The sequence below is a fragment of the Centroberyx affinis genome, unplaced genomic scaffold, assembly GCF_046629955.1.
Source record: "Centroberyx affinis isolate AG114_WGS23_722 - 3 ecotype Tasmania unplaced genomic scaffold, CSIRO-AGI_Caff_v1 ptg001679l_1, whole genome shotgun sequence".
In the NCBI taxonomy this organism is placed as follows: Eukaryota; Metazoa; Chordata; class Actinopteri; order Beryciformes; family Berycidae; genus Centroberyx; species Centroberyx affinis.
The window spans coordinates 49,957-71,539 of record NW_027280099.1 but is presented as its reverse complement, the minus strand read 5'-3'; the positions used below and the strand labels follow the sequence as shown (position 1 = coordinate 71,539).

The following is a 21,583-nucleotide window of genomic DNA, read 5'->3' as shown; positions in this document are numbered from 1 at the left end:
AAGAAGGGATGGAGGAGGGGCGAAGGGAGGGAGGAGGCGAGAAAGGGAGGGTTGAAGAGATGGAGGGAGGGAGGGACGGTGAATAATGACATTTAACACCACTTTTATTGAGTAAGACGGGGAAGGTGAGGAGGAGAGGCAGAGGGAGGGATGGAATGAAGGAGGGATGAAGGGAGACAGAGGGGGAAGAGAAATAATGAGATTTAACACCACTTTTATAGAGTAGGAGTGAGAGAGTGAGGGTACAGATGGAGTGAAGGAATGAAGGAGGGATGAAGGGGGAAAATCAGAAAGATGGAGATGTAATGGATGAAGAAACATAGGAAGGGAGGGATGGGAGCATGGAGTGGGAAGAGAATGAGGGAGCGCTGGAGGGGGCTCTTTTTTTTTTTTTAAGGGAGCCGTTGTGGGCAGTTTTACTGGTCCTTGATTTAAAACGACATAAAAGCCAGACGGCTCAGAGCTGAGGCAGCCGGCCCTGGCCCCGGCACAGACCAGACCGCAGACCGCAGACCGGCTAACTCTGCTAGAGAGAAAATTGTGGCCGAGACCTGTGGTTCCCAAACTGGGGTCTGGGAAGCTCCGGAGGCCCCTCAGGGGGCTCCAGAGGGTCCCCCACAAAATGAAGAACAGTTTAATTTGACCATCAGGCCTACATCATCGATTTGAAAACAGACAAATGAGAGAAATCAGAGGTTTCACTCTCTCCACTGTAATCTTCCTACCTACAGTATCAACAGCCATCTACATCTGTAAGTTATATCAAACATCAAAAATCTTCTCAGGTGGGGGTCCCTCAGATAAAATTTTCACTAATAGGGCTCTGAGGCCTACGATATATCTATTTTTTGGGCCTTTGCATGAAAACATTCAGGGAAAAGTTGGTGTAGGCCAGCGCCGACACACGATCATCAGCAAAATCACTTTTGGCGCGCACAAATTTTCCACTGAGTTGCTGTAATATCTATTTCAAGTTTGCAGCTGGCCTTTCATTAAACATTAGAGTTGAAAATAAACTTTAATGCTAGTCCACATCAATATTTTCTGTTAACACATTTTATTCTCACTGTAACCTTGCAAAACATGGCATTTTTGGATGAGCATTAATATAACCAGCAAATTAAGTGCAAATCCCTTCATGAGATGATCCGCCGTGCATTAATAAGTAAAGGAACAGGTAACATTAATCCCTGTGTGAGCGCTGTGCTTGATTAAAGCTCACATAAATTATGTCATGTTTTTTTAATTGCTGAGTCGTGTAACGATTCAGCATCTCCTACTGTTTTTATATCCCGCGCCTTCCTGTTTTCATGTGTACAGTGATGATGCATCGACCAGCCCGCCTTCACCAAATGCTTGTCAAGTGTGGGCGGCTTTAACCATCGTTAAAAAGGCATATCTGACATTAAGCTCCATTAATTAATGAAACAAGAGAGCCTTGTTTAAATAACTGAGAAAGGTCTTTGGTACAACTGATACCCAACCAACAGAAAGGTTGATGAACTAGTTAAAGAAGTGCACCTGTTTATTTTGGTGATTCTAAAAAGGGGGAATTCTCTTTTCTCTTCCCCCCCTCCATCAGGAGGTCAGAGGTCAGCTAGAGCAGTGGTTCTCAACGTGGGGTCCAGGGACCACCAGGGGTCCTTGAGTGGGTTCCGGGGGGTCCCCAGCAAACTGATGAATTGTTAAACTTCAGCATTATTTCATTTACAAGAAGTTAACACAATCAGAGAATGTAGAAAAATGACTGTTCTGATCATAGTTTCTCTGTTATCTCTCTACCTACAATACAGATAGTCATGGGATTCTGGACAAAATCATATCTAACAATACAAATATTGTCAGATTTGGATCCAAGAGACAAAATCTCATCAAATGGGGGTCCGTTGTGGCCCTAATGTGGACTAAATTAGGGGTCCTTGATATGAAAAAGGTTGAGAACCACTGAGCTAGAGAACAGCAGCCCTGGAGCTGATAGGGATTCAGTGTGTTGCTGAAGGACACTTCACCAGGGCGGATCCTTGCCGACATGGGGCTGGTCACTAATCACTACAGCGCCCTGCGTTAAGGAGCAGTCTGCTGAACACAGGGAGGTTGATGAGCTCAGGGCTCAACAATAATAAAAGCTTTTAAACTAACTTTTTAACTTTTTGAAAACTTTTTAAATAAACACAAAACTTCAATTTGATGATGTAAATGCTATTTCTATCATGTTTGTGTGAGTGTGTAAGTCATATAAGGGCATCTGCTAAATGGCTGAAATGTGTAAAAAAAAAAAAAACCTCTGATTCTACGAATGCTACTGATGTATGACAAAATGTATTTACCGTAAGTCGCTGTAGACAAAAGTGTCTGCTAAATGACATAATGTAAAATTATGTAATAATGTGTGTAATAATTTAAGTCATAAGCGAGTGCCAGCTGAATGCCTAAGATGTAAATGTAATTGTCTGTTTGTGTGTGTGGGTTCTCACCCTCTCTTTCATGCGTTGGACGATGAAGCGCAGGTATTTACACATCTCCTGTTTGTTCAGGTTCTTCTTTTTACTGCCCTGCAGATGGAGAGAGGGATGAAGTGAAGGAGAGGTAGGAGGAAGAGAGACAGAGAGAACTAAGCAGAGTTAAAAACCACAGCAGGCTATGATCTGACCTTGTAACGTAAATACTCATGTATACACACACACACACACACTCAAAAGCAATATTTATGATGTCCCGCGACAGAAACATGTCATCTTCCATCATACCAATGATAAGTAGAGGAAAGGGTACAGGATAGAGGAAGGAAAAAAAAGAGGCATGGAAAGAGGATGAGAGGGCCAGAGAATGAATATGGGAGGGAGGAGAGAGAAAAAGACAGAATGCGAGATGCAGAAAAAGAGAGCAGCAACTTTTTCAGCAGCGATGGTGGTTTCCTCTGTTTTGCACTATTACCTACTATCTGTAAAATTTCAGTGTAGAGTGCATTCACACATGACATGATGGTCCTGGATAGGTAAGGTGAGTTGTGATGCGCACAACTTCACCACTCAATAATGAGTATTCTACACAGAACGGCGGATAAATTATCATACAAAACATTCAAGGGCCAATTCTCTTAGTCAGCGAAGGGTTTTACTAAGTGTCCAAAAAAAACATTGCAGTTCACCGCTGGATTCCAAAGCCTCTGAAAGGAATATAAACGCAAGTAAGGACTTGCTGGAAGCCATGGAGATTTGCTGCAGGACAAATTTTGAAGCAAGTCTCTAGATCTGTTATTCTAAACGAGCTTAGTTACGGTACTCTCCAGCGGAATTTTGTGTGTAACCTACCTCTCGGTTATTGGACTTGGCAGTCTTAAACATGCAACAGGAGGGACCAACAGGTGTCTGTCATAACACATTGTCTGTGCTTGGCGCGAGATTCAACAGAATGGTAACGGTGCGAACATAAAAAACATCCATTCTTTACGACAACGTGTCGCAACTTAAAGGAATAGTTCACCCAAAAACGAAAATTCTGTCATCATCTCCTCACCCTCATGCCAAATGAAACACAGGTGAAATTTGTTAGTCCATATAACACACAGGGAGGCTGCAGCACAACTTGGTAGCAGCCTTCTCCAAAACAACTGAAGTCAATGGGGACCTGTTCTTTAGAGCTCCAAAACAAAAACAGCCAAACAATCACTCTGTGAATAGAAAGACCTATACACCATTATTTGTTGCAATTCAATCAGCTGTAGTTAAGATTTGCACTAAATGATGGTGTAAATATACTGTAGGTCTTTTTGGAACTCTGAAGAACTGGTCCCCACTGACTTCAGTTGTTTTGGAGAAGGCTGCTATGGAGTTGTGCTGCAGCCTCCCTGTGTGTTATATGGACAAACTTCACCTGTGTTTCAACTGGCATGAGGGGGAGGAGATGATGACAGAATTTTCATTTTTGAGTGAACTATTCCTTTAATTTAATTTAAAACAAAAGCCGGCGCTTACTGAGAACACTGGGCAGGGGTAATAGGTTGGCCAAGGGGCAGTAACTGAGGGTCAGGGGTAACTGAGGCCGTTGGGGTTAGGTCAGTGGGAGGGATGACCCTCTGCCTCTCAGGCAGTGAAAACTAATACCTTGTAGAAGAGTGTAACAAATGGTTTATGTTAAAGGGATGAGACTGAAATGATTTAGCAAGTACGGATGGGAAATTAATTTTGGTTGCCTTTTTTCAAGGGATACTATTGAATTATATTCTGAATTATAGTTTGTTGTCTTTCTTCACCAGGCACTTGTTGCATTGTGAAAAGAATAGATTTCTGTGTTGGCACTATGGCTAAAGACAATGGGTACTTATTAGTTTGCTGCTAGCAGTACTACTGGTTTCAAGGAGAAATGTTAACATTGCTAAAAAGCTGTAGCTGCAATTGTGATGAAAATCAACAGACTCAAGCTGAAAATGTCAAGGTGCCCTTAAAAGCCTCTCTTTTGGTACACACACACTTAGAATACATTCCTGTTTTCCAAAAGAAGAGGCACTTGCATAGATGCATACAGCCAGGTTCTCCAAAGGCGCCACTCGATATGTCTTCACACACACACACACACACACACACACACACAACCACCACCACCACCACCACCTACCCTGCAGACGACACACTGCCAGTGGGAGCCGCCGTCTCTGGGCTTGTACTCCTCTGACAGGCATTTGAGGTGGTAGACCCGGAAGCAGTTGTCGCACATCAAGACGTCACCTGGTAGGTGACACTCGAAGCAGTACCAGTCGTGGCTCTCTGCCTCCCAGTCCTGCAGGACAGACACAATGGAGCACAGGGTTGGGTGACCCCCCCTCCAACCCGCTAGCCACACCAGGGAGGGAAATTAATTTCTCCATCCACCAGTCCACTAATGTTGTGTCCATTCAAACTAGCTCTCAGATATACAATAAACCCTTTTTCTTGCTTTTCATTTGTAGTATTTATTTATGATGACTCTACTTGGCTGGTAGCCTTGTGTTTAGAGACACCGTCCCATTACCGGAAAATCTCAGATTCAATCCCACAGCACTGAACCTCTACCTGTTTACAGACTGAAGGTGCTCTGGATGAGATTATCACCTAAACAACCTTCCTTCCTCGTGTCTTTAGTTATTTGTATTTGAAAATGCAGCCACTGCTAAGCTGGCCCTCTCATATGTGGTTTAATGAGCTATGTTCTCTATTGATTTGCACTGCGGACAGCTTTGCGTGTCTTTGTGCCCCCTCAAAAATCTTTGGGTGAGATTTATGCAGGTTTGGCCTCTGATCCTTTTTGCTAATGGACTCCTGTTTTTTTGTGCAAATATAGCAAAATTTGACTTTGTGATTTTGATGTTGTTTGGCTTTTGTATGTTCCTTGTCTACACCTTTTAAATTTATTTTGATGATGCTGTCTTTGGTTGATCTCCCTTGAAAAAGAGATTATCTCAATAGGAACTGCTTGGTAAAATAAAGGTAAAATAAATAATTTAAAGTGGCTGTAGAGTAAGCACACTTTTAACTTCCTTTTTATTGCTAATGTCCATTAATGCCCCAATACTGCATAGACAAAAATGAATGTATTCCTGTTGGGTTCATTGCATAGACCCAGTTATGATAGCATGATCGTTATATCTAGGCACACTGTCATTCCCCAGTGCATTGCACCAGCAGCTTCAAAGATTCACTATTTCATTGAAATTCCAGACTAGGCACTCTAAATGCAAATTTTATACAACTTTCACACTGTCCATGGAAATATTCAAAATATGAAATTTTCTGAACTTTACTCCTGAATATGATTATGGAAGTGTAGCCTATTGGCAGTTGACAAAGGGAAGGAAAATTGACGGAATTGAAGTGAGTTATTTTTTTTGTTTGTTTGGGTAAGTGATTCAGGCTATGGCTACATTATGGGGTAGCAATAGCCTCGATGTTAGAGAAGTGTGCCAAAAGGTCAGAGGATGACAAATGCTCCCTCCCTGAACAAATAGTTTCAAGGTGCCTTTGCGCAAGGGACTGAACCCCCAATTTCTCCTGCAGACGACTGGTTGTACTGGGTAGCTCCCAGGTGACAATGTGTGGAATTCTATTACTGTGAAGCAGTGCAGTGCTAAAAAGATGTATTAAAATCTTCCCAGGATCAATAAGATTTTTAAATGTAAGTAACAATCAAGTGTTATGGTTAACAGAAGGAGTCGTCAACACCGAGTGTTAACTTGGAAAGTGAATCCTGACAGACTGGCTCCTTCTTCACCATCTGCAATCAACCCCCACCATCCATTTACTACATCATCAAAACAAAAATGTAGTTATGTATATTGTGGACATCATTGTACATGTACATACTCCTATGCAGCCATGGAAATCTGGGTCCTTGTACAATTACAGGAGACTGCACATGACTTTTGGGTTAGGACAGCTCATCTCATCTGCACAAATTAGTAGTTTGCATTGCTTCTTTCAACGTTTTCCTTTGTTTTATCACTTCTTCAATGTTTCATTAATGTGCAACTTAACTAAAACCAAACAGTGCTTTGTGTGAATAGAGATGAAATGTTTTCCAACTCTGGAGGTAATTATTAGCTTGCCTCTTGCAAAGTTTAACATGACATAACAATCTGCCTTTGTTCGGTGGTAAGTAAAAGTTAATATTGAATCTGAGTGTTAGTGTTTGCAGCTGGAGGGTACTGAATGGACGAGGGTGGGGCAAACCTGACAACTTCTTCAAATAACTGTACAGGATTTTTACACTGATTGTTCATTCTCAGTTCATGATTTGTTCCTGATTCTGATTATTCTTCACTGGGATTCCTGTGAAGGGCACAGAGACAGGAAGCATGAACCACTAGAAATTCAACTACTCATCAACCTGTCAAGAGTCCAACTCCTCCCACTCACAGTCTGGACCGACTCAGGAGGAGAGCAGGAGAGTCGTGACTGACTCCAGCTTAATATAAGATGAAAAGAATGGCACTTCACAATCCCTTTCTTGATCTCTTCCACATTTTTATGCTTTGTGCATTCGGTTCAGCTGGAGGGAGCTAACTAGCTTCAATAATCAATGCAGTGACGATCAGATATAGTCCATAAGAATAACACTTGATAATCTGCTCCTTAAACTCTTCCCATCTGTGGCGCTTTGTGTGTTTAATCTGGCTCAGATGACTAGCTAATCAATGTACTGCTGATCAGCTGACAATTTTAAGATCTGGTCTGAAACCATTCAAGGCCTTAAATAGCTTGGAGTAAGTTACCTAAGAGCAGTGATACATGGGGTAACTATTTGAGCAAGTCTGGTGGGCAAGGGGTTGCTCAACATTGTGGTTTTGATCACATAAGAACATATTCTTGCCAGGGAACATTTAAATGCATTCTGCTGATTACTGCCAGTTGCTGGGAGTGTTACCCATTCTCACAGCCACAAAAATTGTCAAGTGTATCACCACCCTAATGAAAACTATACAAAACCCTCAACCTCTGCACACATTTCCTTAAATAACCCTGACAAGTCTTTGCACAGAAAATCTCAACAAGGCCGCACATTGCAGCACCGTACCCTCCTTCTGTCCGAAGACATGTCTGGATTTAAACTGACGTAGGCTAGAGTGCCTCCATCAGTCGTGTAGGGGGGAAACAAACCCTAACACAACCATAAATAGTCATGAGGACAAAAGGAGTGAAGACAGCTCTGACAGTCACACTGCCAGCTTCGCTGCAACACCAAGGGCCCTGATGTGAAGCAAGGCCTGCCAGAAGCACTCTACACTCTAAAATCTAGGGGTTCATTGGGGGCTTTTCTAACAGAGGATCCAATGAGAACCTTAGGGTCCCTCGGTAGAAAGAAAAATCCCTAAAGAGGTCCTTAAAGAATCCCTATATCTTAGATGTTTGTGGAAGTACCATCAGGGCTCATGAACTCTTTATGAAGACGTTCTTCGAGGTACTTTCTGGGGGCAACATTTCAAGCAGACCATAATTCATCAACAAAATCCACATTGGAGCACTAATTTCCTTGATTGGTCAGAAATTTGTTTTTCTATCAGGGTAAACAATTGCTCATGGATCATTGCATTTGCTGTCATTCTTTGGTTCATATACCAATCTGTGGTTTGTGAGGTGAATACTGAATTGGAATGCGTTTCAAGCAGCTGGCATATATGGTCGTCTGCTCAAATATCAAGAGGGCATTGTACTTTGTCCAGGTCACACCTCAGTAGCTGGAGAGCTGCTGGCCACTGTGTAAACAAAACTCATCCTTAACCCATAACTTACAGCTTGTTTAACCAGTAATGCACAGTACTATAGCTGGATGGGATCATAATCGGATCACATTCTCGCTCCAAACAAGGCGCTCAAAGGTTCTTTTGGAAAAGTAACGAGGCCACCCAACTGCGACTGCTGTGTTCTCATATGCCCAAACAAACAGAACTAAGGAGGAAACTGCTCCAGGGTTTAAGTAACTGCTCTAAAACAACTAGGTGTAAAAATGCTCTGAAAATCCACCCTCAGATTCCTCAAAGGACTTTTACTTTTTAGAGTGTAATAGACTTCACACACACAAACACTTGACAATACAGAGATGGCCCTTGTGTTCTGTCAAGCGTCAAGAGGTACTTCCCTGTTGTTGGACTGTCTGATGAATGAAAAGTGCCTGACTTCAAAAGGCAGGAGCTCTTTGGAGCAAAGGACGCTGTGTCTATGGTTTTGGCGGACCGGGCTTTGACAGTAGCAGGGATGCCAGAAATGGGCCAAAGCAACACATATACTATTACACTGATATGTTATTTGAGTACCAGCTTTAGCTTGCGTTAATGATGCCTATGAAAAAATGGCGAAACATAGGAACATTTCCAAAACTCCATGACAAATCTAAGTTACAATCATAATACAATCGCACAGAGTTCAGCCAAAGTTCAGAAACATTTAAGTCCAAATTTGCAAGGCAAAATCAAAAGCCAAAGGAGAAAAAAAAAGTAAAAAAGAAACTGTTTGTGGGCTCAAAATCACAGAGTTCCCCTTACATCTGAGAAATGCCGCTGTGCTTTCTGGAGGGAGAATTGGGCCTCGACTAAAAAGCTGCCAACAAAGGCAGAGACTTGGAAAGTGATAGAGGAGGAGTTGAGGGAGCCAGAGGGTTGGCTGCCTTTCACTGCCTTCCCACTGCTTCCTTACTCTGGTAACAGCTCTGAACAGCTCTGCAGTGTCAGTGTCAAGCTAGGACACGCCAGAGAGCTGAGCAAGGCTGAGCAGCGGGACTAGCGTGCCGTCTAATGACCTACACAAAACATCCCCAGGATTCATCACGTCTTGTGCCTTTTAGAAGTGCCTTGCTTCATTGGTGTCCAGCATAGTCTTAAGGCCCACATAAATTGGACCCCGACCTTTGACTGAGTGTGCACTGCTGTAGTCGAGTTCCCAGCATCCAGAAAAGATTACCATGATTTCTTGACCGGTTTTGTAGATTTTGGCCAGTGTTCAATGCAATGCTGATAGTGGCTGGCCAATATCACTGTCAACAATGCCATATCACTCTGTAGCTTAAGCTCAAATATCGCTAACAGAAGGGCAACTGTCACAACAGGCAAAATAAAAGTGGTTCTAAAACTGCTATCTTTGCAATCGTGTATTTGGAAAGCATTATTTTCCATACATTCCAGACATTTTGTGCAACTCAAACTTTTCAAGACTTGCAAATTCTAAAATGATTTATACATTCCCAGATGTTCTAGACCTGTGTCTCTTGGTAGAGCCCTGCTTCATCTTTAATTTCAAAATTGGCTATGACTGAGTGGACAGTTTCAAGCATCTAATGGAGATCATGGCAACTGGTCTGTAAACTGCTGACTAGCCTGAGAGAATCCTCCATTTAGAAACATGTACTGCATTAATAAATGGAATAATAGAGAAGAAGTTTGGGTCTGTTTATTTGGGTCCTCTTTTGTTGTATATAAGACACTCTTTTCAACTGCCACCAAGTGCATCATCACATTTGCAAAATCATTTTCATCATCATACATCACAAGCCTGCAGATTCAAATTAGTTTCACCCTCGCATTTTCAAATAGGCAACAAACCCTACAAACATTTTCCTTTATGAACTGAAAACATGTTAAAAATGCAAAAATCAAGGTGTGAATTCACAAAAAAAATTCTAAAAATAATGCTGAGTAAACCTGGATTAAATCCAATATGACTTGAGGCCTTAGTGTATTTCAACTTATTCTCAAGAATTTGGTTGCATCATTTTCAGTGTGCAAATTCTGCGGGCATCTGTTTGAAGAGTAAATATTCCTGAGGTCAACACAAGGACACCACACATGCCAGTTGGATTGAATCCAGGCACCTACAGAGGGAGAACTAGCCTCCATCAAGGAGGAGTAATTGCTTTACCATGCTTCTCATGGACACAAACTTTAGTGATTTGATTGGAGTGACTGCTGACCCGAAAGAACCGGTCAGCTACATTACTAGTGACAGGCATGAAGACAACTAAGGAGTATGACCACACAAACCACAACCCGATCCCATCTCCCTCCCCATCTCCACCCCCATTTTATCAAATAAAAAAAGAGCATGCCAGACAGAAGTAAGAACACAGAGTAGAACACGCTTCTGAGGAGAACTACAACTAAACAACTACAAGAACTACAAACGCACACTGATAGATGCTTGCTACCAACCTGCGGCTATGCTAGCATTGCTTGTCATCTCACATAAAGACATGAGTCAATTAGCAGACACGGATTACTGTTCACACTGATTCTATTCTTGTTGTTTAACTGTGGTTGGTATAGTCTCTAAGTGCAAAGCCAAGGAATGAATACAGCTTTGAGCTGTACCAGGTAATCCTTGACGCTGTTTAGGTTACTTGGTGGTTGTGTCTTTATCAAGCAACGGCACATCTGTAGATAAGTAGCGAGCAAATATTTAATGAAGATCACTGATCAATTCCGCAAGAAATGTGGCCACGTAGACACAGCGCTGCAATGGACTTTCATGAAGCTTTTTACATGTCATGTCAGCAAGTAGTTTCTGGCAGTGTTTTTACTATGGTACTGTAGGCCTGTGTGCAGTGATTTGCAAATGGAATTATTTTTAAAATCTTTTTAGATTTTGCATTGCGCAATCTCTAAAAGAGTTGTCTAATTTATGGTGCAGACTCATTCACAAGCATTACGTAGTGCGAGGAGATTGAATTTCTCACCTGTGGCACAGAAGGCCTGCTTTTTATTTTATATAGCCTACATCTTGTCACTAACCAGAACATGCTGTTTTGTTTTTTTTGCATCCTGCATAAAAAGATTCACTCAAATCCCTGACTGCACTGCATGTGGCAGAACTGATTTCTCACAGAATGATGTTAGTTGAGAGGAAAAGAAATTAAGAGAGATCAAATAAAAACAAACCCCAAGTTTGAAAACAACAATGCAACCCTTACCTTGCTTCCTTCTGCTTTCGGCTCCTGTGATTGCAAGTGATTCAAAGAGTAGTGTTTAAAAGTCCTGCTGCTACAATGACCTGAGCTCCGCTGGACAACAGTTTCATGTCCTGAGAGACTAACAGCATTTTCCATATAGACTTGTGTGGGGTGTCATTGCAGAAAGGCCCACTACAAATAGCTTCCCCCATCGGATATGTTAAAAGTGCTTGTGTGTGCATGCTTCTGTCCATGATGCATGTTTTGGCCTGCCACCACCACAGATAACCTAGGATACAGTGACTTGAGAGATACGCCTTGCTAAGATATGAATTAGTCTAGTACAATGTGTTTTGTTCAAGGGTATGTGCAGGTCCAAACCAGTGTTTTAAGGGGAGCAGCAGCTAATATTAGAACTTCATGTTTGCAGCAAAAGCATTTTTTCTATCATGTCATTATTCTGCTATAAATCATCACAGGCATTTCTAATATTCCTAGATAATTATTATTCCTCACATATCACCGATGAAGGTCCTTTAATAAAACTACCAGAGTTAGGGGTTTGAATCCCACTGGGCAAAAAACACCGGAATGAAATCAACTACCAAATATGTTATGTTAATGCCACTTAATATTATCAATATATAATAATACATAAAGTGCTCTTGCATTATAGACGGTAAAAGATATAAAAGAATTCTCGCCAGGTTGTGCTGGAGCACTGTGCTGCTCCTACTTTAGTGATTAAGTGAGGATTGGATGTTTGGAAATTTTACTTGGTGGTGCTGCAAAATCGCAAGCCGGCGCAGAGCCACTGTGACAGTGTTGGATGAGAGCATTACAATACAAAGCACTGTTCCTTCCAACTAACAAGGGAAATAAGGGGGGAAATGAAAAAAGGACTTCAAATGAAAAGGGAAAAAAAAACAGTAATAATACAAAGCTGGATGATACAAGGCTGTCTGAGTAAGTCAAAAGATGACTTAAAAACTACAAGATGTCTTGAAAGGGGCTATTCAAAAAGAAATGATGTGTTGTAATTTGACATGTTTAATGGATGGCCCTTCTCCATCTTGGCATAGCACTTTTCCATTTGCATAGAACTATTTAATTACAGTCCTTGACGAGGCCAAAACGCCACTTTGACTTAGTATGGCAAACTTTTTCTCTCTGGGTCTTATTTCTTTACTCAGCACTTCTCCATCGTCCCTGATCATTCTAGGGACACAGTAATATTTGTTCCCTCTAATGTTGGGTGCTGTGACTCTGTTCATACTGTGAGCAACTTGCCTGATTGGTTTCTCTATTCTGACCAATTATGGGCGGTGCAAGACGCTCCAAGTGAATCTTTGTAGTGGTCTTATGCAGCCACATTTTGAACTAATTAGGTAACATTAACAACAACAAAAAAAAGACTTCAGAGCTTACCATCGAACACAACAACCCTTTTTTGGGTTTTTTTTTTTAGACCTTTATTCCTGTCGTCTTTCAAATAAAAGTTGTTGAAAACCTGGGAAACTTTGAACGGCTGTAATCAACTTCTCGTCCATTTTGCACTTGGAACTATTGTTCATGAAACAAAATCACATCAGTAGGGAAACAGGGAAGTGTGGAAATCGGATTGGCTGTTGACGGCTGATGACCGCAACAAGTTAAGCCATGGCCAACTTTCCTCGGCTGACATCGGTCGAGTTTCCCTGGTCACTCAGTTCTATAGGAAATGAACGGACTTCCAGTGATCATGTTGCTCACAGTGTGAACGCACTAACACCCCTTCACTAATTACTATTGGTTGCTAGTAATGTTTGCAAACTGGGAATTGAAGCTTTTGCATTCATGGCAAGTCTCTCTGGAGGAGAGCGCCAGCTACATGATAAAAATGTAAATGAATAATTCTCTGACCGTTAGTGACCAATAACAGTATTTTGGTAATAAATATGCCGTTACTCCGGCCTCTGAGATCCTAATATTTCATGGGGTTACTGAGCTTACCATCTCATCACCGGGCAGCCAGTAGCCTTCCTGTTCGATGCCGGCCTTGGAGCCCTTGCAGCCAACGGTCAAGGTCTCCACCACCAGGCCGTCCTTCACAGCTAGGCTCAGTTGTCTGGCTGTTTCCTTAGGGTGCATGCCAAACACACGGCTCAGGTACCTGGGTGGGCGTGGACGGAAAAGTAATTGAGGGGTGCAAGGTGGCAGCCGTAGTGATAGCAGCCTTGTTGCAGCAGTAATCCATGCTAACAAGGACAATGAAGATGTGGACAAAGACTATATGTCATTATAAGCATATGTGGATATAGATTTGCAAAATATCTTCCTTGTATATACTGCACATGGGGGCAGGTCATTCTGTAGTATTATAGCAGTATTTCAACATTTTTATTGCTTACTGTGCCTAATGTAAATTTGTATGGTGGGTGGGTGGTGAATGTTTGCGATTACTGTGTTATTATAGTGTTTTATGTTGTTTATCATTTGTCCGGTTTGCTGCTGTGATAATTGGAAAAAAAATAAGTAAATGTGATAGAAACAACATTAAGCACATTTTAAAGTTGGTTACACAGACATTACCTTATTGGTAAATTAGTGATTAGCTAAGTTACTGATTAACTAATTGATTTAAAAAGCCAAATTGCTGTGGCACTGACCCTTCTTCATGAGGAGATTACATATCCCTCCAAGGCAGAGAGGGCGGTCAATTATTCTCCTCTGCCTCACCGACTTTATTCTAATTCTCCGCTATTTCCACAGAGTCAAAGTCATCACCCGTTAAGCCACAAAGCCCGTTTGGTGAAATTAAGCCGGCGTGGGACTGGAGGGGGGCGGGAGGGCTGGGGCCATCCGTTGCATGCCGCTGCTTTCCGTTGCCATGACAACAGCCGCTCGCTGGTGTTCATTTGGCAAGCGGCCAGCTCCCAAGGTACTCGCCGACTCGCCGTATGAGATGTGCTAAGTGTTTCATTTAGCCCCCCCGCTCCATCCGCCAACTGAAAGGAATGACTGATCAGCAAGGTCTGCTGTGAATGATTTGTCAGCCATTTGTGTACTTTGAACAACGGTGATGCCCCCATAGTTAAAATCATAATAGATAAAGCGTCACGACCGCAACCTGCTGCTGATTTTATATCGAGGCCTGATTTCTACGGATGCGGACTGCAATATGGGCTGGCTGACTTCAAGACCAGAATGACAATGAGTGAAAAGCAGTTGGAGAATGTCAGATCTCGAGCAGTTGTCAATCCGCCTATTGATCGCCCTCCTGTATGGCCTTGAGTGCAAACAGGGCTCAAAGCAACATAAGCTAGCCTTGCCTTTGTACCAACATTTACATTCCACCAAAATCAAAAGAGCCTAGCAAGACCTACTGAGGCTAAGAGGCAACTTTAGGAAACTTCTTAAGGGCTTTTTTAATGCCAGTTAGAATACAATTTCACACCAATTTCGCCAAAAATAAAAAATAAAAAAAGCCCTATTAGAATATGGCTCACTTCTCATGAGAAAAGGAATGGATTGAAAAAATAACTTTTTTAAAACCTCTCAAGCTGTATTAGAGACTTATCACGCTGCATTTATCTGCAGACACTCTGAAGAGTGGCCTGCTGATTGAGTGGCCTAACAAAAACACTACCTGAGAAACGGTCTGTGTATACATGGTTCTAGTCATAGTTATGTGTGTGTGAACCTGTTTTCTCCCGTCATGTCATCATTGTGCTGCTTCAAATCACCTCAGACGTTTCTGATATTCCTACAAAAGGGCTTGACATAGCCTTTTGCCTGGTGGCCTTTTGCCCAGTGGACAGTGGACACAACACACTCAGAGCTCCGGGCCAGCAAATATCGATTTTTACTGGCCCGCTTGGCCAGTGATCAAAAATAGCCTATATTTGGATGGTTTGGTTGTGAAATGATATGACAGAATGATCATCATGGTTATCTCGGAAAGCTCTTTCCTCTTTGCGGTCAAGCATGCAGAATGCCAAGAAGGCCATTTGGACTAATTACCTAGCAACATCATCACTGCTTTATTCTGTGATCGTGTTCAAGATGGCTCGACAGACAAGCAAAGTCATCATTGCAATCCCTACTCCTTCAGACAGTCAGTCAGGACAGCAACAGGTTACGGAAAGGACTTTAGTTAGCTAGCTAGCTAGATTTAGGACAAAACTGTTTAAGCCCCCTGTCGTAGAGGAAGAGTAGAGAGAAAATGGCAGAAGAAGAGTGCAAAGGTTTCCGCCTCACTGTCCAGAACGGTGGACGTGACTAGGTCAGGATACGGCAAAAAGCAAGGTCTCCTGCAAAATATGCAGAGAATTTCCTAGTCATGCAGACAAGTGAAATGAATTAGCATAAAGTGAATCTAAAAAAAATCTCAAAGTAACGGTAACAGTAACGGGCCAGTAGTTTCAGTGTCTGGATCGGTAACGTTGAAAAACATTAGACTGAATGTCAACCACTGTACATAATGATTTTGATTATTATTATTATTCTCACATTGCCAATGAAGGTCCTGCCATAATAATGTGATACTTTTGTGATACTGTGATTTACTAGTGATCCCCAGGGGGAAATTCCTTTTCTCTTGCCGAGGTCAGGGAGCTGGTAGGGATTCAGTATCTTGCTCAAGGGCACTTCAGCAGGGCAGATGCTTGCCAACATCAAGGCTTTAACCCAGATTTTCTGGTTGAAGTTTTTTGAGCTTTTTTTAAGAATTGAAGAGCTTTCTGGACACACAACTCCCATTCATTTCTAATAGATTGCCGTTTCCTGCTTTTTTCCCTGCTTTGTTGTGTTTCTCATGCCCTTCCTAGTGTACGCCTACTTCTCTAAAAGACGTGAGATGCCAAACAAAATATCAAAGCGAGAGGACTTCCCATTTTCACTTCTCATTCTCAAAATATACATCCTGGTGGCTCAGTGGGCCAAAGCACATACCATGTACTCAAAATGTTGTAGGTATGAATCTCACAAACTTCTTTGCACGTCAACCCTCTTGCTGTCTCCCAGCCTTCCAGTCTCCCTTTGCTGTACAGTATAAAAGCAAGGGCCTGGTGAATACAGACACTGTAACCAAAGAGGTCCATCAATAATCATGTGTCATGTCAAAGTGTCCTTGAGCAAGACGCTGAACCCCTACCTACCATGTAAGCAGAAATGCTATTAATAAAAATAAAAATAAAAACGTTCAAAAATAGGGCATTATGTCTGTCTAGTCTGTGGTGACTTACTTGGAGATCCTGTCCATGTTTGCGATTTGTTTCTGGTTGCGTATAACCTCAATGGCCGCCCACACGTACTGGACCACCTTGGGGTCCGCCTGCCTCTTCTTCACCACACGCGACATGATTTCCTTATTCATCTGACCTTCAGGGAACAGAAGAAATAGAAATCAGCCGACGTTTTTTTCTCAAAACAGCCTTCTCATTCCATAAATAAAAAGGAAAGAGAAGAGGAATATCAAGGACTCCACAAACTAACCTAGAGGCCTGGGCATTTTTAGGTAGCCTTACTTAAGATTGGTTTCAAAAAACTGAATTTGCTTGATTTATCGCACCAGATATAAACAAAAAAGCCAGATAAGTGGCCACATCATTTAGTAGTAATAGTAGTACTAGTAGCAGTAGTAGTAGTAAGAGAGGTGGTGTAATGTAGTGGTAATGGGAGTAGTAGTACTGGTGGTGGTAACGTTACTTGTAGTAATGGTAGTGGTGGTAATTAGGTCGTAGTTTTTATAACTCTGGGAAAATCATTTTTCACAGATTCACACACACAACATCACAGTGTCGATGACATGGCTTAAGAGCAGACTTAAAAACAATGTTTTCTCTATGAAGCTTCAAAGGGGCTGAAAATGTCAGGTGATGTACAAATACAATTGGCTCACCTGCCAAGCTGGTCAACTAAAAAAAAAATGTACCTGCCAAGAATTATTTTTAACCAGCCAAAATAATTAGTAAAAATTTTTAATAGAAATGTGTCACCCAACCCCATTTTTAATGCTACTCCTAATGCTACTCCTACTGAAATTGAAACTTAGGATACTCACTGAATTAGGCCTATACAATGGGTCAAATTTGCAATTCATCATTAACTGGAATGGAATTCAAATTACAAGACAGCATGAGTACCATCTTTTATGTACGCTCTCTCTCACACAGTTGAAGTTAGAATGTTTTGCATTTTGATATCAGTGTTCAACTAACGTTAGGCTACTTTGTTATCCAGTGAAACTGAACACTATAGACACTACCGCTTTGTGTAGAGCAGCGTAACAGGCAGCTAATCGGGACGTACGGTGGCCAGCAGGGACAAAGTTTGAGTACAGGCAAAGACCAAAAACTGTGTCAAAAAGAGGGATTCAAAAGTAATCGTCGCAAAAAGTTAGCAGCCTTGGAGGTGGAAGACACTTACTGATTTATCCATTTGGCGCTTGTCCAGTCAAAAGTTCCGACCGTTCCAAGCACTCTATCATTTTTAATGTATTCAATGCAATTATTACCATTCCCTCCCTGTTGCATGGAGGGAATGGTACATGTCTGCATTAGATATAGGCTAGGCCATTTCTGGCCATCCAGAGTAGCCAAACAAGTACTGTGACTGAAAACCAGCAGTCTTAAAGACTGTCTGCTGGAGCTCTGCTGTATACATGTTGGTCAATCCTAACATGGGAGAATGTCTTTAAGACATCCAAGTCCAAACTCGCTGAGGACGTCTTGCCCTGAAGGAATACTGTGGCTGAGCCATCTTAATACAGCTCCACTATTTCCCAGATAAAGCAGAAGCCGGATCATACTGAGCAGCACAAAGCAAATCCCTCAAAATCTAATATACTTGCTTGTAAACCTGCATAGCAAAATGGGTAGAGCATGGCACTGGCACTGCCAAGGTTAGGGGTTTGTTTAAATTCCAACTACACCCAAAGTGTGTGCACTCATGTCAGTGCTTTGGATAAAGGCCCTCACCAAATGGCATGTGTGGTAGATTTGAATCAATAAGGACCACAACTGAAACAAGCCCAAGATCTTTTCCTTCTATCCTTGACAATCTTTCTTCATATGCCATAGGCTGTGCTTTAAAATTGGAAACATAAAATAAACTAAAGCTACAACCACCCATTAGGCCAGGGCCGGGCTTACGTGAAGAATTCACCGTACCATCATGAGCTACTGGAATCTGAAAGTTCATGTTCTGCCAAAAGACCCTATATTTAAAATCCAGATATGATTTCATTCATTACTTTTCAATAGAGAGAGATTAATAATATGAAGTGCTGTCATTAGGAGGTCACCCTTAATACCTAATACCATTTCCTTCCTTGCCTTGTGGAGAGCAAAACAAATAATGCAGTGATGATGGAAGCTTAGAAAAAGCCAGAGGGAATTTGACAAGAGACACTCTTAAAAACCTTCAAAGGACTGGAATTATACTGGTTTGCCTCTCCACTGCGGTGCATAGGCCTGGCCTACTCTGAATATCTTGAAAAATTCAAATCCAATTTTATGCAGTTCTCTTCTTAAGCATCCGTGAAACTTAAGATGTCACTTTCATAAATCGCAGCCAAGAGCTAACCATAATAATGATTACAGCATTTTTACACTACGGAAGAAGCGTGGCTTTAGTGCATTTTGTGGCAGAAGAGGCAATAACGGATGTTGAGAGAGGATGTTCATTTTAACACTTTTCTCATGCACATGTAAATTGTGGTTGAGAGTGACAGTGAGCATGTAAGATTAATAAACACATGTTGGGATGAGAGCAAATAAGAATAAATGCAACTAAACCTCAAATCAACACAAGACATGCGGTCAGCTGGTCATGGTCAGAGCTGGAGTTTTCTGATTTTTCTGATCTTTAATTTCACATTGGGCAACACTTACAAAATCCTTTCCTTAAAGCCTATCGTGCCATATCCTGCTCCACTATAGACTGGTATAGGTGACAACTGACAATAAGATTACAAGCTAGTCTTTGCTAAAACACACAGTTCCACCATCTGAATTCCTGAATTTTTCTATTTCTATTACTACTTAAAAGTCACAAGGAAACAGCATTTCCTTGTGTCTTGCTTTGATTAATTTCGGGTTGAAATAGATGATGTGATGGGGCAATGCAGGGAGGGACTGTTCAAGAGTGTTCAAAAATGCTTTGCTCATAATCTTGAGTATTATTGGTTGGAATTTCTATGTACGGCTACTGGAACGCCATGAAGTTACAGCTCAAAATAGGCCGTTTTCCAGGAAGTAAAAGTAAACTTTATAAATTTGGGGAATTTATTGTTACATAGGTGTACAATATGATACAGAGAATTAACTTACAAGGTGAAAAGGCATTTTTAATTTCATGATGACTTTAAACACCAGAGGTTTCTTGCCTGAGTGAGCTACAGCAAGACTAGAAAGTAAATCAGGCAGCCTACAGCCTTCAGACGGCCTCTCAACACCGCTGAAGGAGAAAGACGAGAAGGGAGCACAGAGGTGACAGTGAGTAATGTGACCCCCCTATGCTATGCCAAGCGCAGTAGGTGTGAATGAGGGCCACCTGTGCCATGATGCCAAAGCAGCAGGGGCCACTTCGGTTCTCCTTCCTTCATTATGCATCTGCTGGGCTGGCATGCCCACAACACAGCCACCGCTGCCTGGCACACAGCCAGTAGCCTGCACCCCTGTCTCCAGAGACCTCACACTACATGATGCCAGGACAACAGATTCTGAACCTCAGCATGCTCCCCAATCAATTAGGCAAGGTGTGCTGCACTGGGGGCCAATTAAAGACGGCCAACACAGGATGAGAGGATGAGAGAGGGTTTGTGGCTCCCAGGGTAAACAAAGGAACTGTTTCCTCCTCAGAATAATATCTGATGTCTCCTTCTATTCCAAAGGAGCAGCATCTTCGCTAGTTGTAACATCCCAGACATTGACAGTAGTCGTGAGACATTTCTTCGGGGGATGCCAATGCTGTCCAAAGATTTCAGCATGGATTTCTGCCATCCAGCGTTAGCCAGCTAATAGCCAGCAGATTGACACTGGTGGGATGAGACCAAACGAGGTTTTCTGGGACATGAGATCTGCATCAGTACATTATAATTGTGTGCTTCAAAATAAATCTTATTTTCAGATGAGACATTGAACACAACTCAAGATTTGGCAACAAAGGGACAGCAGTGGAAGGCCACGGGGGAGTTAGCCAGTTAGTTAGCTTAGCTACTAGCCAACTAGCTAACGTCCTACCTAACGTTGCCTAGACAAAGGGACCGATTCTACTTTTGGCCAAATATCTTAAATGAAGCCATTTACAGTGTATATATAACATATCGTGACATATTTCCCCACACTAGCGCATACAACCGCGCTTTGCTGGCAAACAAGCTATCGGGCTTAAATTCGTTAGCTTAGCTTGGTTACGTAGCTTACGTTAGCTGACACATTTGACAAACCTGGCCAACTTGTCAGCGAAGCTGAACAGTCCTTACAAGCAGCGTGACAAGCTAGTAACTGTGTCGAGTAAACTTGATGCACAGTGTAAAGAAAGCACCGTGACAAATTAGCGAAACGCCATCGGCTAACTAGCTAATCGTTTGTTTTGGAGGGCGCCATGTTCACAATCCTCCATCATGGGATAGGAAAGGCAGGTTCGGCCAGCTAACGTAGCTAGCGCCTCTGCTTGCTAGCTAGCCGCAGTGCTGTCATTGAAGCTATTCAATTTTCATAACAATAAAATTCAAACTTACCTTTGATACAGTGCCACTAACATACAACGCTGTAGAAAATCCGCTAAGGATTGAGGTCGAGGCAGCTTACATTTGTATTTCCGGGCTAGTTTAGACTGTGGATGGTGGTTTGTGTCCAGCTGGCCACAGAGCAGCGCTGGGCTGGAGGTAAACACAGCGCCAGCAGAACAGAGCTGATCACCGCCGGGAGAACTCTAGTGGTGGAATCTGACTTCCACTGAACACCTCACATCTCATCAACACCGAGGGACTGAGAAATAACATATACTCATCAAACAGTAAGGTTTGGCAAACTCCATGTATCTAATCTCCATGTATCTCCAAACCTGCTCATATAAATTAAATGTGTGGAGCAATGCCCGACAAGATATTTGGTCACTGTGATGAATTATTTCTCACAAATTTCTCACCTGATGTGGCTTATAGATTTCTGGCAAATTTTGTTTGACCTTT

The 21,583-nt window shown here is 42.1% G+C and overlaps 1 protein-coding gene across 3 annotated transcripts in view; it reads right to left on the bottom strand.

The window, feature by feature from the left end:
- Positions 1-21,241, bottom strand: part of zmynd11 (zinc finger, MYND-type containing 11) — a 35,777-nt gene extending 14,536 nt beyond the window's left edge. For 2 of the 3 annotated variants that reach the window (XM_071528479.1, XM_071528480.1), the window contains exons 1-6: positions 21,131-21,241; positions 16,632-16,767; positions 13,399-13,558; positions 11,428-11,451; positions 4,615-4,776; positions 2,475-2,552 (exon numbers count right to left, since the gene is read on the bottom strand). In XM_071528479.1, the coding sequence (XP_071384580.1) occupies positions 2,475-2,552; positions 4,615-4,776; positions 11,428-11,451; positions 13,399-13,558; positions 16,632-16,762 (555 nt within the window). In that variant the 5' untranslated portion in view covers positions 16,763-16,767; positions 21,131-21,241. The remainder of the gene's footprint in view (positions 1-2,474; positions 2,553-4,614; positions 4,777-11,427; positions 11,452-13,398; positions 13,559-16,631; positions 16,768-21,130) is intronic. The other variant, XM_071528481.1, reaches the window with a different exon arrangement.
- Between the last annotated feature and the right edge of the window lie 342 nt (positions 21,242-21,583).